The sequence below is a fragment of the Pseudochaenichthys georgianus genome, chromosome 2 (assembly GCF_902827115.2).
Source record: "Pseudochaenichthys georgianus chromosome 2, fPseGeo1.2, whole genome shotgun sequence".
Taxonomy (NCBI): domain Eukaryota; kingdom Metazoa; phylum Chordata; class Actinopteri; order Perciformes; family Channichthyidae; genus Pseudochaenichthys; species Pseudochaenichthys georgianus.
In genome coordinates, this window is record NC_047504.1 from 5831461 (window position 1) to 5847817 (window position 16357).

The following is a 16357-nucleotide window of genomic DNA, read 5'->3' on the forward strand; positions in this document are numbered from 1 at the left end:
GCAACGCAGATGCTGTTAGACCTTTAGTTAACAAAGGTTACTAATATTGAAGGGATTTATAGACAGCTAAATGATCAAAATGAACTAAATGCAATTCTCCTTGGTGTAAACATTGCAGATTGTTTTGTGTGAGCTCTAGAGACATGCTTTTTTCTTGTTGTTATTTTGTAATGCCTCAGGGATATTTTGTGAAGTGGGGTTATATGAGGTACAGCAGGAAGCTAAGCACTGTACTGCTGTGGCTAAGGGAAGCAGAAAAACATATTTCAAACGCCTTGAAAAATGAAGTTTTAAAGAAGTCACACATTGAATACACATCTCTCAGACTATCCCTTTAAGATTTGTTTTCTTCAGGATAATGCATGATCAATGTATTGTTGTTTAAAGTGCAAAATAAAAGTATTGTTTTTAAGTTGCTCTTGTTGATTTTAAGCAAAGAAGTAACAGAATCATGATTTAAGGAGTAACATGTGTTTCCAATAACTTGTTGGACTTGTTGGTGTTAATCTGTGCGACAGATTTTTTTCTTTAAAGTGTTGAAACTATGAAGCTCCTTCAGAGACTAAAAATATTACACAACATGTTTTCAAAGGCTTAGTAGTACTTGAAGTAGAGTAACTTCATGTGTAAAATCAATATCTTGCCCCTTTAACCACACCTTCAACTGTGTGCTAACATGCTAATCATTATCAATATACAAATCCCTGCAGTCACTACCAACAGTATTAGCAGGGGCTTTGAAAGGCTGTTGGAGCTGTTACCCACCCGCATAGTAACACTGATGGCACTGTTCATGTTGCCTTTGTACAGCCAGCCATGTTTAGACACTCCTCCCTTCTGAGATCCCAGAGAGGCTGTGTCCTGCAGGAGGAGATACAGAACATATATTACTGATGTATTCTGCCATTAAAGGAAAATAAACAGAGGTAAAAATTACATTTATTTACACACTTGAACATCTGGGAGGAGAGGCTTTATTGACTGTTCAGTCCTTCATTAAGAGCAAGATTTAAATCAACGCTGCACTTCTCTAATCTCAGGCGATTTCAGCTGTGACGCTGTGTGCATCAAAGGCCACTGGCCTTCAGTTAAATCAATGCATGAGGCGAGGTAATTATGGGATTATTTTTGCCCTTATAATTCTAGATATCAGATATTTTGGGGAAACTGCAAGGAGCATAGAACAAGAAACAAAATATATAAAGGTTGGCTTGTAATAAAAGTGTGGAATTAAATAAGTGAATTTGACGAGATATTCAATATAATGTTTTTGCTCTATTGCAGTTCCCTTATAATCCCATTTCTGACTGAACTGGGTTTGGTGAGGCCTAGAGAAGAAGGGATTCTGAGAAGACTATGGGGCAGAGATTGTTTGGGATTGGTGGACTCACCTCATCTTTTTCAACATCTTCATCCACCTCAAACAGGTGAGCTGCCAGTTTCTCAGGTCTTGAAACTTTACTGAAAGTACAGGGAAAAGATAAGTAAGACCCTTGTACCACAAGGACTTACAGTACATGTCTTGCAGACTTTAAAAAGGTACAAATATAAGGTTGATACAGCAAAAGGATTGATGTTAGTAGTCAAGGACCTTTTCAAACTGCAACCCTTATGTAAACACAACTTGAAGGAACTGTATGTGAGAAGGAAAATGACATTGTTGACAAGAAACAGTAAGAGACTTTGTTGTTTGTGACCAAATTACAAACTGGCTACGTAAACATGGTGTCATGGCATCATGTTGTGCTCCACAAACTAAACCAAATGTTCAGTAAATGAGAACGCTTCCCACACGGATCTTAGATCCGTGTTAGATCTAGAGAGGCTTTTGGCAGCTGCGATCTAGACCAAATAAAGCCCCATGTCGATGTCATGGATATTGCAAATATTAATAATATGTCGTTCAGAGGTATGAGAAGGGTCAAAACTGTTTCCAAAATCTTGACTGTGTAGCTTGAAGAAATATACACATATGTTTCAGTATCTAAAAAGCGTGAAAAGTTTATTTTTTTCGGCACTACTCAGAAGTGCTTCTACTTTGACAGGAAGTAGCCCAAGTGCTGCAGCTGCTACTCTAAGTGCAGCTCAAACCCCAGACGGACATTTGCCCTTTACAAGACCCAGCTCGCTCAGGGGAGCTACTAGCATAAACAGAGTCAAGGTCAAGGTTTATACTCTAGGATGTTTTAAACCTGAAACACAACATCTGTAAAGGACATTCCTGTCCTTAAGGAAAGTGGCTCGACCAAGGACACATACTCTATCGCATTGTGGGATTTCCCTTGGGATTTAATGATATCAATCGACAGCAGTCCCAGAATAGCTGTGCTTATCTTTGCTAGAAAAAACAGAGGAAGCCTCCTATTGTTGTTGTGGAAGATCTTGCCGCCTCCAAGAAACATGTTTCCGTGTTTCTCTCTAAAACATCCACTGGGCTGTAAACAAAGGGCAGTGTCACTGGACCAAAACAGATTTGCACCATACCTGAGAGGGCTTTTTCAGCATTGTGTGCAGTGTGATGGCTAAAGCAAACTATTAACTAAACAACACATGCATTTATGAATTTAAAGCAATAGAGAAAACAACAGAATGTGGTCTGTATATAAATCAATGTTCACCTTCAATCAACTGAAGGTGAAATATATTTCATTTATTGAATTTAAAGGTGTTTTATTTCTCAAATGGAGCTGGGTTGGTCGAGAAATTACAACACTGGATCCCACATGTCCCACAATGCAACTCAACATCTGTGAAACAGATTTTCTGTGCTGTACCTGTTCTATAGTATGTATAGGTAAAGCTGCAGCCAACACACTCACTTTGGGAGCTGGCGGAAGTCTCCAGAATACTCCTCATACTTGTAGTTGACCACATGCCAGTCAGACTTGTAGGTTTTGATACACTGTAGAGACACAAAGTAAAAAGGTCATTTCAACAGAGCAAATTAAGACCCGTACTAACATGCAGGGTCCAGACAGGGGAAGGCTCAGGTTTCTTAAACATCCTGGGGAAATTACATTTCCATCAACAACTTTTTAGTGAGAACGGACTCAGTTGGACTGTTGCTTTTAAGGTAGACTTGACAAGTAGCAGATTCAATTATGGTAATACTACTCCAATGCATTAAATCCACCTTAAGGGCAGTGTAAATAAGGGCAGTACAAATTACAGACATATGAGTTTTTGGACTGGATTAAACATCTTTGAGTAAACAGCAGACAATTAAGACAGAAAATACACTTTGTAGACAAAAACTAATAACATGTCATGCCATTTTTGCCGACGAATAGTGACAAATAACTACAAGCTCAGACAGCTCATTAGCTCAAAAACAACTAGGAATGTCTGAAAAAATGGTCCACGTCCTCTGGCTCAACCGAGTCGTTTTCCTCCACTTTATGTGTCACGCAATAGGGTAGCAATGGGCAATAAGATGGGCCTAGAACACATCTTCTTTCAAGCGCTTAAGTCGTTTCTACATGATGGTGTGGAGCTCATGAACACACCCATGTCGAACCTCCCAACTCGGGCATGTGATTGCGTCGTTGTCCTCTGGCGTAGGTCTTTGCTCTAGAAGTGTATTTCTAGTCCAATATGTGCTCATCAATTCTGCGAATTTATATAATAAACATGTTGACTGAGGCAAAGGGTCAATATGAAGTGGAAACATTCATCCAGAAAACAGTCCATCTGCATGAGGCCTCACAGCAACTCCAGATGTAGTTATGATGTAATACCTGGCTGCAGCCACGGGGGACTATCCCCTATCTATCAGGACCCGACCAACCCCAGCACACTGAAACAACATGACATGCACCTCCACTGAACTGTGGACTCCATCTGTAGCCGAAAACATGTGAGGGCGGGCAACACAAATCCTGTTAATGAAGTTCATTTAAAGGCTAACAGAAACAATTTAGACATGCATAGTATCAGTTTCCCCTTGTCTCTAAATCATGTGAACACTTCTCTGTTTCGCTAGCTACCTCTGAAATGTAATCTGCTTTATCAGTGCACCGTAAACACATCAGAATGAATCGTTTGCTGGAGTCAGCTCCAGCATCTGATTCGGGCTGTGAGAGCCAGTTGCGTTATCTGGACAGAGGTGAAGCACCTGTGTTTGAGGGAAAGAAGAGAAAACATGGCTTTGCTCCAAACAAAAGGATAGAGCCGGGCTTCAGTCACGACAGAGAGGGCGAGGATTTGGCCGAGGGATAAAGAACGGACAAAGCAGGCTTACGTCCAGGTATGTATTAGTTTTACCTCTTGGACAAACAGTGAGTGAGCTTCTTTCTCGGCAGTCTCTGGCACGGTGGAGAACAGAGTCCTGCCTTGGCGCTTCAGGGTGGAGATCTGAGGAGAGACGGAGAAGCAGGTATGAAAACAGACCGATAAAAGACGCTGGCACACAGACACATCCTGCTGCTGTTTATACAGAAGAGCAAATTCATTTCCTGCTTGGGGTGTTTGTTTGGTGTTGAGTTTTACTGCCTCTCGTGACTATTTGTGTTTTCCTTCAAAGGAGGGTGAAATATCAAGCCTCTGCTCAAGGACACTTCAGCAGAGAAATGCCACTTACAGTACCATGCCTCTCTGATTCGTTCTCATTCGTCTGGATGGCAAAACATTCAGATTGTTAGCTCTGATTGTCCAAGCTTACATTTAATGGAATAGTTACACATTTTGGGTCTCAATTTCAAATCTAAAGATACAAAATATTGTCTAATCATATTATTAATCATTAATCAAATGATTAATTAAAAGAGGAGATGAAAGGAGAGGGTATTTTTATTCTTTCGAGTTGCTCAAAGTAAAAAATAAGCAGTACTGCAGGGAGTGTTCTGCAGCCTGTATTATTCCACTCTTCATTATTCATCCTGCTAGCCTTATTGGACAGACACAGCCAGAGAGGAGAGCGGGGATCCATAGCTGAGCTGCAAGAGGCGCCCAGGGCATCAAGACTGTTGGCTGGCATGTCTTGCTCCCACTTAGTGTACTGCTTTTCTACTCAACCCACTGAGATGAGTCGGAAACAGTGGCACAATGACCTAGTTTTGTCATAAATCTCCTTTTCAAGCATATACACATGCACTCATGTGTCCCTTTCACTCCAACAAAAGCTTTCAGAGACTTGTCAGTAGCCCAGACCCAGTTTTTCAGTTAGGAAATATGTTAAAAATATCTGGAGTAAGGTAGATATTGGTTATTCAGGAACACAATGCAGGGGTTTGGCTACAAGAGCTGTAACAAATCTAATGTGGGGGCTCGGACGCCAAGTTGGTAACCATAAAAACTCATGGGTGAGTAAGTATTAGTGCTTCATTTTAATTTTAGGGTGAATGACCAATTAGCATACTGCAGTAGAGCACAGTTTGACACTTCATAGACACTTTAGCTGCACTCGCATGAGCTTCACAGCCTATTTCCCAGCCTGTACTTGTTCCATCGCACTGAAAACAAACACTTCAACACACAGCCTGAATGTTTGATCAGTCACTCACGGGAGACTTTGACCAAAGTGCAGCCCTGTCTATCAACTGTTAGCAAGAACTGCTGGCTGCCAATTAACAGCATTCCTTTCCCAGTCATTAAACCGGAGCTTTGATGTCTTCCACTGGGCCAGAGGAGCATGTTCCCACAGGCAGTGACATTGCAGGGCAGGAATTAAAATCTCTAGCAAGGATATCTGGGCAAAGTGCTTGGGGACGGGCAAGAGGAGTGAGTCTTCTGAAGTCCTCTTTCCACTTTGAAAGATGAAAGTGACTGTGTCTACTTTTAATCCGTACATATGTGCATGATCCATAAATGGAATACCCTGGTGCAGTAGAGAAATGTCATTATTGCTTGACCACTCTAATCCACGGATCCATTTTTTGACGCTACTACATGTACATGTGAAATATGGACTGACTTTTTAAATATGAAATGTAAACTGAATAGAGTGAAAGAGAACAAAAGAAAGAGAGAGAAGATGAAGAGTTATACATATATGATATATAAATGTCATTTACAGAAGGCCGTTTGTGTCTTTTCCGTTCGAGTTACACATATAATATCTCCTGTACATGAATGCTTATGCAGGGTAAGTTGAACCACATCCCAACACTTACCTCCTTCTACATAGAGCTTCTCTCCTGCCTGCCCAGTAAGTGTGTATCTAGGTGTGTGTGTGTGTGTGTGTGTGTGTGTGTGTGTGTGTGTGTGTGTGTGTGTGTGTGTGTGTGTGTGTGTGTGTGTGTGTGTGTGTGTGTGTGTGTGTGTGTGTGTGTGTGTGTGTGTGTGTGTGTGTGTGTGTGTGTGTGTGTGTGTGTGTGTGTGTGTGTGTGTGTGTGTGTGTGTGTGTGTGTGTGTGTGTGTGTGTGTGTGTGTGTGTGTGTGTGTGTGTGTGTGTGTGTGTGTGTGTGTGCAGCGCATGTGCATATGCAAGACCCATATGTCTGGCGGGCTCCCCCCCTACTCCTTTCTGAGCCCACTGATGTAAAACATATGGCAGGTTAGACAGATGGATGGACTGGATCGGACCGGACCATACACGCATGCATGCATGCACGCACGCACACACACACACTCACACAAACGCACGCACGCACACAGGGCAGTTCCTAATGGCTGTGTTCTGCAGACAGCCCTGTAATGAAAACCACTCATCATGACTGTTTCCCACCACATATTCTGTTATTTCTTTAAACCTCTCACATTCTTTTGCTTTGTCGCCTTAATTATATATATATATATATATATATATGTTAAAAACAATGAGCTCTATAGCCTTATTTCCACAGGCTTTGATACACACCAATACTTGTGAGTTAGATATAGTTGGCTCTGAACAAGGAATATGTGTGATGATTAGTTGCAATATTTTTTCAGGAGACTTGAGGAATACCAAGGATTACAGCGTGGGTCCGTCCCTGTTTCCTCATTCTCTCTCTAACAGGGAGTGGACCCCGCTGAGATCCATCCCAGCACTACGCTGATGTAATGTGGACACAGTCTCTGAGCCCCTTTGAACAGCAGATCCATGTAGCGTGTAAATGTTTACAAGAGCCAAAATGTAGCCGATTTAAAATACGGGTTCACCAAGTAATGTCATAACTATTTCATATCCTCGTGAGATGATTTCCTTAAAGACACAAGTGAGGCGCAGTGAAGAGGAACTTAAACAACTTGGGTTGTCTAACAAGTCACATGACACACATTCTATCTTCTTATTCGGTTTACTTCCTGGGAACACAACGTGAAGGAGAGACTATTGTAACAAGAGTGACTTCTCCACAGGGGGTAGTGATGCACTTCAGTCTCATGTGGCCAACGTGAGTATTACAACAACAAAACTGAATATCATGGCAATTGCTTTTGCTACCTCTTTGGTGCTACTAATCACAGCGAGGTGTTGACTTTATGTTAAAAATGTGGACAAAAAACTAGAAAGCCATCTAAAAAGTTTCTTGTGGGTTGCGTAATTCCATCCATCTTCTCCCGCTTATCCGTGGTCGGGTCGCGGGGGTAGCAGTTCCAGCAGTTCCAGCAGAGAGCCCCAAACTTTCCTTTCCCTGGCGACATCAACCAGCTCTGACTGGGGGTCCCAAGGCGCTCCCAGGCCAGCGAAGAGATATAATCCCTCTACCTGGTCCTAGGTCTACCCCTCGGTCTCTTCCCAGCTGGACGTGCCTGCCCGTTGCGTAATTGTCTCTAGCTATTTCAAACTTCTGCATAAGTGCAGTCTTAATAAATACCACATTTAAAGGTCACTGCTCTGCCACCGAGTTTGACCTGTGAGAGGGAACAAGCTAAACTACAATGTACCTCCAGGGCTCAATAAATAATTCTCTCCTCGTCTTACCTGGAAGTCGTCTGTGGGGAACTGCAGCATGTCCCGCAGGACATCACTGATGATCTGGGTCTTCCTCTGCAGGATCACATTCTCATAGTCCAGGGGCTCAATGATCTTCGGCTTTACCTATAAGAGAGGATTACAGCAGTGGATTAGCAGCATATGGCAAGGTAGACTTTGGAAATACTTGTGGATTTGTTGACCAATGCTAATGTTAATCAGAGTATCATTGCGTGGCATGAGTTACAAATCCAGGGTATTCACGCTGTCTGGAAAACAAGTTGCTATTGTCTTTCAACAGAGTTAGTGGCTGTAAAGCAGCAGGCGTTGGCACAGAGACACACATGCATGTGAGTTAACAGAAGAGGAGATGCTAGTTGAGAGAAGCGAGGGACGGATGCATGAGTGAGAGTCTGTGTGTGCCATTGTACCAGTCACAGTGTCATGAGCTCACGTTCAATACTTGAACTGGAGAAGTAAGAAGTAGTCATTGCAACTCTACAAATCTGTTCTCTGAGGCATTAACTCACAGCAGGAAGATATACAGTCCAAATGAGATCCTTCATTCCATAGTAAATCCTTATGCTACATTATGGCGGTAAGATTAAGGAGCATTGTTCATGATCTAGCCAAGATTAAACTCCCCCGGCACTGCAGACGTCAGATCTAACATTCCAGAGAAAACACCCCCCGAGGGATTCCTCCAGCATGTCCTCCCTCAATAAGCCTGACTGTGATATTAAAAAATCATTGTTCACATATGATTAACACGTGTGGTTGTGTCTGCATAACAAGACATATAAATTAGCTTACTAATACTGCTCTGTGAGGCTGCATTGGCGTGCTTTAAGCCCTAAGACAGTATGAAACAGAACATTTGGAAGTAAACAATCCACTTGACAAATGTAACCAAAAGTTGTCACCTTACTGTACATTCATCTAATCATTCCTGAGGCAGCTGGGCGTGGATGTGATCCACATTATTTGGATTAGCCCCTTAGTGTGGATCCAATGAACACATAACACACTGAGACCAATTAAACAGTCTGACCATAGATTTACATCCTGATTCGCCCCAACCAATCCTCCCGATGACGTAATGAAAATATCCCTCCATATCTCTCGGATGCACAACATCATCTGATCAGCAGAAAATCGTTGGTCCTGATTTCCAACTGGATCATTTCCATTCAGACGGAAGATAACAACGAGCAGCTGTGAATTGTGACAGTAATTATCTCGCATGAATATTAAAGACAAAGATGTGTCATCAAGTTTGATTTAAAGGCTCTTATTAGGCTTTTTAAGCTCACATACGTTCAATGTAATAATACTCTATCACTGTGTAAGGGAAATGTAGAATAATCTTGATTTGATTATCAAAAATAATCTGAATTTAGGGAATTGTGCAAAAAGAAGCATCTTTACAGTTAACAATAGTCTCACTAACGCTAGTCCAACTATGAAATGTCTATACCTTTAAGAGGTAATTAAATAAAAGTATGTCAACCTGCCTCTTTATCTTTTCACCAACTTTGCAGCCAACTTGCCTGACTCTGAAGCACAGGAAACATTAATGAACAAAGAGAGCCACAAGTGCTCCATTTCCTAAAGAAATATCAACATTTAACCCCCTGGGGAGGTGTGCCCTGAAGCTGCTATTTCCCATTTCCGTCTCCCCCCTTTTAAAAAATCTTCAAAGTTGCTCTTGAGACTGGATCGTAGAGATAAAAAAACTTTTTTTAAACAAAGGGTTCTACTTACAACTACTAGAACGAGAGAGGATTTGAAATATGATTGACTCCTAGGTAAAAGATGGCACACTTACCGCCACCACCTGTGACCCAGCCTCCACCTCTGCCTCTATCTCAGCCAGGCTCCTGTACTGCTGTGGAGACTCTATCACCATCTCCCTTTTGGGGGCTTTGCCGGCCCGGCCCTGCATGGTGGTTAATCCTGCCTGCATGTCAACAGGTGTGAACTCACTGCACACACACTGCCATGGCACTGAGCTGCCCGCAGTGTGTGAAGGTGGAGAGAGCTCTGTCTATGTCCAGTCAGATTCCCTCTGTACTCAATCACAATGGCCCTGCCTCCCTCTCCCTCTCTCCCCTCTGTCTCTCATCAGAAGGGAAGGGCCCCTCCCACCCTCACAGCTGTGCAGCTGCAAGAGTGTGTGTGGATAGGAGTGTGTGTTCATATACAGTATGTGTGAGGAGGTGGGGAGGAGGAATGGACCACTCCCCCATTAAAAACTTAGAAGAGGCCCTGAGATAATGTTGTCATGTGTTCACCTGCATGAGTGTGTGCGTTGGTGTGTGTCGGAAAAAAGACAACGCTGAAAGAAAAGAATGTATGACAAAACGTTTTGTAACATTTTAAATTGCAGCCTATAAATTAGAGTGTAATATTCTGGACATTAAGGCTACTAACAAAATAAATGTCAATAATAATAGGGCACCAAAAATACTATTACTCAATATAAGTTTTGTTTTTTTTAAAGCTCCGATTGATGCTGACTCAGGTCCCCAGACACAGCACAGAGGTTTAAAGCCAATTATTTTAGTGGCCACATCAAAAAAGTACAACTTCCCGACCCATCTTGTGATGCCATTTGCCAAATAAGACTTTTTCCCATTGACTTACACTGGGAAAAAGATCTGTAAATTCTTATTTCAGCTTGCAAGAACGAACTTCATTTAATAATTAGGTACTAAAAGTTCTAACTTATATCTGAATCCAGAGTTATGTCTGTGCTGCCTTTCATTTGAATGGGCCAAAACAATGCGACTGAGAGATAGGCTTAAAGGAAAGGCTACTGCACTTTCTCTATATTCCCACAGATGTGAAAGGATTTTGGTAATTGAATACCTAAAGCGTGAACTTCGATGGCTTCATGCGCCACTGAGCAAGTTTGCTTCATACATCTGTGAGGATGATGCTAGTGATCTTTGGCTAGTGAAGCTCTGACAACGGATTATAAGTAGAGTATTACTGCTGATGTACTCGATGTGTGTGGCTGTATTAGCCCATGAGCTCTATTTTAGAGAGGATTAAAGGGAGGGGCCTGTCGATATTAGGTCATATCAGATATGTCGGTATAGGTATGCGTGTCAGCAGATAAAGTATAGGGAATTAAAGCACACAAATCGAACTGCATTAAAAGGGGATGTAAAAATGTTGCAGCCTGCATACTTTAAAATAAATGATAGTTAAAGTGAAAATGTGAATATTGTACTGTTACTAAAAAAGAATGCACAATGCTTTGGCTTGAATTGAAAAAAGATACATGCATTATTTTTCACTTATGGAAAAAGCCTTGGCCGAGTGCTCTTAAAGTCGTTTATGATTATATGTCAGAACAGAACGATCCTCTACGTTACCTCAAACAGTTGTGGATCCTACATTGGATTGAAAAACTGCGACACTGTTGACATTTCTAAAAATAACTGTCATAAGCAGCAGCAACAGCTTTTAGACACTCAATCTGTGTTCATAAAGTTCTACTCCCCGTTGATATTTTGTTCAGCTTTGAACTGCAGCTCGGTGTATCCGCTGCAGCGGGCACTCACAGCAGGGTCAGTTCAAACACTCTCCCCCTTTATCCGGCTCTACACACACTCGCCTGCTGCTTCGGGAACGGGGTGACTTGCCCCTTGTTTCTCCATGCAGTCAGCGTTCTCTCCGAGGACGATCCCTATCCTTTAATCTTTGAGGCGCCGTGGCTCAGCTGTTTTCTATCAGAGAGAGTATTTCAGAATGATGACATTTAGAGTTTTTAATAAGGAATTACTGAGGGTAAATCTATGCAAATCCTGACTCTCTTATGCTGCGTTAGACACAACTCCCAAACCACAGCGCTGTTTACAAGCCACTGAATCTTTCTGACTACACAAGCATGGGTAATAACTCATGCACGAGAAGTTGGGGCTCTGTGCAGTCAGGGTGAGAAGGGGGAGAGGTGGGATGTCAGAAAGAGGGGATGACATGCCACGGGTCAGGAAGACTTCAAAGGCCGTTGTCTCTGGTGCAGTTTCAGCGCCATCCCTCCTAACAAAATGTAGCACAAAGGCGGGCAAGGGTGTGTGTGTGTGTGTGTGTGTGTGTGTGTGTGTGTGTGTGTGTGTGTGTGTGTGTGTGTGTGTGTGTGTGTGTGTGTGTGTGTGTGTGTGTGTGTGTGTGTGTGTGTGTGTGTGTGTGTGTGTGTGTGTGTGTGTGTGTGTGTGTGTGTGTGTGTGTGTGTGTGTGTGTGTGTGTGTGTGTGTGTGTGTGTGTGTGTGTGTGTGTGTGTGTGTGTGTGTGTATGCCAGTGTGTGAGTTTTACAGCAGGGCTCTCTGATGTGTGAGGCACAGAGCATCATTTGCATAACTTGTTTTAACTGTACTCGCTTCAAAGGGACTCGCTGAAATGTACCATTCAGAGATATAAGTTATTTTAAAATACGGGAAGCTGTAAAATAAGGTTGGTTCACTTGGTGAGGTGAGGTGGAACAGAATTTAAGAGCCACAGGAATAACCGTCATGGATGGAGCAGCAGAACCATAGCGTAGTGTATGTAAGCTACAGACTAGCTTAACAAAAGTAGTTATTTTAACCTAAAGGGAGATCTTTTTTTAACCTTAACCATGTCGTTTTTTTGCCCAAAACTAACTGCGACTGTCTAACAACTTTAAACACTTGTTACCACGCACACACTTTATGCGTTAAGATACTACGCAAGAGGGGCATCAGCCCAAGCAGCAATATGATGAGAAGGTATGTGGTATGAGATTCCACTGAATATTTCAATATCATTCAAAAGTGTTATAGCTGGGGGACTAAAAGACCTTCGTAATCATTCTGTTGAGCGTCTTGGCATCTGCTACTTGTCCCTCAAGACATTTTGCAGACTAGTCAAAATTCCAAACAAACATGCTCCTTCTTCCAAACTCATTTCCTAGATCGGACTGAGAGATTAAACAAAATGGGCAAACTCAGTGTGTCCGAAAGGGTATTTTGGGGGTGAAGTATTTAAAGCAAATGGAATGCAGCTCTGTGATTTGACTTTCCTCTGGCCTGAGTGTGTAGAGATCTGCTGACTGTACTGCGTCCCTGCCTTCCTGCCCAGGCCTCAGTGACAGCGTCACCAGCTCAGCGTGATAATCAGCCTCTTGTCAAAGACCCAGGCTGCACTGAGGTCACCCTTCTTCATTCACCCACATCTCTGCAGCTCATGCCATCACGCGTCCTGGAGCTATCGCTGGTTCTACGCCAGCGATAGCTCCAGGGTCTGTGTATGATGGGAGTGCAAATTAGTTTACTCGACCATCTGCGTAAGAGCATGACATAAAAATACAAAAAAGAAGAGAGAGAGAGAGAGAGAGAGAGAGAGAGAGTGAATGACTAGGATGGCGTCCGTTTGTTTTTACACAGCTTGAACCCATTAGGACATGTGAGCCTTCCACACCCTTCCCAAGAGGCACACACACACACGCACACACACACACACGCACACACGCACACACGCACACGCACAACGCCCCAGACGTAGAGCGTCACACAAGTCTATTGAGAATTGCATAAGGGCAGGTTGACGTAATGTTTGGGAGCCGACCATTACTCCAGGCACCCTGGGGAGAGAAAGTGTGAGGGTGTTGCCTGAAAAGAGGTGAAACGTCCCCCTCACACTGACAAACACACACACACACACCCTCATTTGTCAACACCATTGCCTATCACAATCAAAGAAGCAAAGAGCCGCTCTATCTTGTGGTCAACATCATATTACTGTAGCTCCAGGTAGTGCAGCGGAAAACATGTGGGACGAGTTAAATATGATACGAGAGAGGGGAGTTCCACTCTCTATGATGTCAGAGCTCTCTGAGGTGCAGAGAGTTCGGTACGGCAACTTCTACTGAAGCGCAGAAAGTCCCTGCATGGGATTAGTCCATAGAGCATGTATATTAATTCAGTCTTCTCCTTGTATGTTTACAAACTAATAATCCATAGTTGGAACAAGACCAGCATGCTAAATGTCAAAACTAAAATGTCAAAAGCTACATTTTGCTTGTGAGTCCAAGGCACTGCTCTGAAAACTTATTTTGTTTTCCAGCTGAACTATAATTTGGAGAATGGAATTGGTGCAGAATTTAATTGTTGTCTTCAAGAGAAGGTTAGAGGGGACCCTGCATCCAAAAGTGATGATGGTTTACAGTGAACGTCCTTTGACTTCACCCCCTCGCTAATGATTGTCCATTCATTCCCTTTGATTTAACACAGGGCAGGCCGTGCGCTAATGGAGCTAACTTGAGGGGAAGTGGCTTAAATTAGCAGAGCATAAATCCGGGTGGGAGACAATATGGCAACTGACTATGGAAAAAACTAATCCTGAGACTTATCGTATATCTCATCGCAGCCCAGTGTTGAGCTTTTGATGTGATGCACCAGTAATTGTGTGTCGAGTTCCTCAGGGGAGTCTATTAGGGGGATTATTAGCCAAGATTCCGCTGGTCTTTGCAGCAACTCATGTTTAATCCGACGACTCTCGAGTCTATTGGTAAATTATTCATTTTTTACCTCAAGAAAGACATAATAGTATATGTGTTAGATACGCAATAGAAACTACTATAACTCTAGCAAGTGGAGAACAATTCTTTGTATCTTTTTAAATTGGAAAAAAGTGGAAAATGACTGAAAATGACCCACATGAGTAATATTTCAAAGCAGGTTTACCAGAGCATTGTTGGGAAACAAGAGTTGAGATCCTCTCAGACTCAGTGCTTCCTCTTCCTCCTCCAGAGCCCCCAGCACCACCGCCCCCTTGATGTAGACACAGTTCCTCTCAAGGATGGAGCGCAGCCCCTCCAACAGAACCACGCTGGTGGTGCATCCCATGGTGCCACCAAACACTTGCCAACACCATGCAGGGGAAAAATGAGCCTGATTTCGAAACTCTCCGCCTTAATTTCCAAGTATTTCTCAACCTTGACCTCTCCCACAGAAAGGCATCTTACAGGTGTACTGAAAAGTCACTCTGCTTGAAAACACAATCTTCCAAAGCAAATCCCAGCCCAAGGAAGTCCTATCCTCCTGTGTGCAGCTCAGCGGGGATGGAGGAGAGAAGCTGCTCATTCAGACGGAGCAGGGCGTAGACTCTCCGCTTCCTCTTCCTTCCTCCTTCTTCTGCTCGAGGATGAGGATGCACAGGCGCGCTCACTTCGCTCTCTCCCTCTCGCTTCTCCTCACTGCTTTGCTTTCTCTCCCTTGCCATCTCTCTCCATCACTGCCTGTCACCTTCCCTTCTCCTCTCCTCCCAGCGGGCTCTCTCCCTCCCTCGCGCTCGCAGCTTAGTCATTTCTCTCTCTCCGCATGCTTTGTCAACGGTAAAAGCAGCCGGTTAACACACAGACTCACACACTCACACACACACACACACACACACACACACACACACACACACACACAGTGGCGGCAGCAGACAATGTTTTACTCTCTGCCTTTCCCCCCTTCTTCCATTAAATTACAAGCGATGTAGTCATCGTTCTGATGTCATTTACATGCCCTCCAAGACGTAGGAATGATTTAACTTCCCTTGTCCCGCGGTGCCAGGCTCACAGCCATTAACACTTGGTCCGACTGATCTATTAAGCATGATGCGTCATAGGACAAACCTGGCAACCCTCTGCAAATCATCTCATTGACATCACAGCATCCTCACATCCTTCTTGGTGTTAGCTGGAGGAATACAGGCTTCTTTATGTAAGGCTCATTTAAATGCACATATAAACAATTCTCAGAATTAACTTCAGCTTCTCTGCGGCTGCTGGCGTAAATATTTCATCAGACACTTTCACCTACTTCTAAGTGCATGACGCAGCGAATTGGTCAGAAGGAAAATCATTTGAAAAAGCAAGAAAGAGGAAGCAGTATTTGAAGGGATTGTATAGGGACCATTAATAGCAATCAGACAAAGGTGCATGCTTTATACGGTATATGCTGAAATGTTGCAGTGGAATAATTTCAAGAACTTTAAGCTTGATGATGGTATTTCCAAAATAAGAATTATTTTTGGTCAGAATGAAGGTCACAATTATTTTTATAAATGTAATAATTTACTTTTAAAAGAACATGGATTAATTCTTAACTGCAGTGCATTTTCAAGTAGTTTAAATATAATTTTTACTTTTAAAATATGCATTATTTAAATCATTTTGGCTTAAGCTAAACTAAAAATGCAAACAGTGCCTTAGATTGAGAAGTGTAAAATATAGTGTAATGTAAAATATACAACTTGGTTTCTACCATAAGAAAAAACACCCAGCACAAACTAATAGAGTAAAAGTCCAAATAAAATAGCCTCATATCATCTTCATATAGATAGTAATAAATAATCATAATTGGTGGAGCGCCCCTTCGAGCTAGTTTGTTTCATTGCAGTGGTTTGATGCTCATTAAAAAAGCCTCAACAGCATTCTTTGAACAATGTCATTACATTAGGCCTGTGCTTAGAGGACGCATTCATCTAATGAAATCCAAACTGCACCC

At 42.7% G+C, this 16357-nt stretch overlaps 1 protein-coding gene across 5 annotated transcripts in view; it reads right to left on the reverse strand.

The window, feature by feature from the left end:
* dock9b (dedicator of cytokinesis 9b) overlaps positions 1 to 16357 on the reverse strand; it is a 54164-nt gene that overhangs the window by 21137 nt on the left and 16670 nt on the right. For 2 of the 5 annotated variants that reach the window (XM_071205290.1, XM_034099037.1), the window contains exons 1-6: positions 14546 to 15125; positions 7844 to 7960; positions 4264 to 4353; positions 2820 to 2902; positions 1392 to 1461; positions 766 to 861 (exon numbers count right to left, since the gene is read on the reverse strand). In XM_071205290.1, the coding sequence (XP_071061391.1) occupies positions 766 to 861; positions 1392 to 1461; positions 2820 to 2902; positions 4264 to 4353; positions 7844 to 7960; positions 14546 to 14707 (618 nt within the window). In that variant the 5' untranslated portion in view covers positions 14708 to 15125. Of the gene's footprint in view, positions 1 to 765; positions 862 to 1391; positions 1462 to 2819; positions 2903 to 4263; positions 4354 to 7843; positions 7961 to 9662; positions 9878 to 14545; positions 15126 to 16357 lie in introns of those variants that run through there. The other 3 variants (XM_034099056.1, XM_071205298.1, XM_071205294.1) reach the window with 2 other exon arrangements.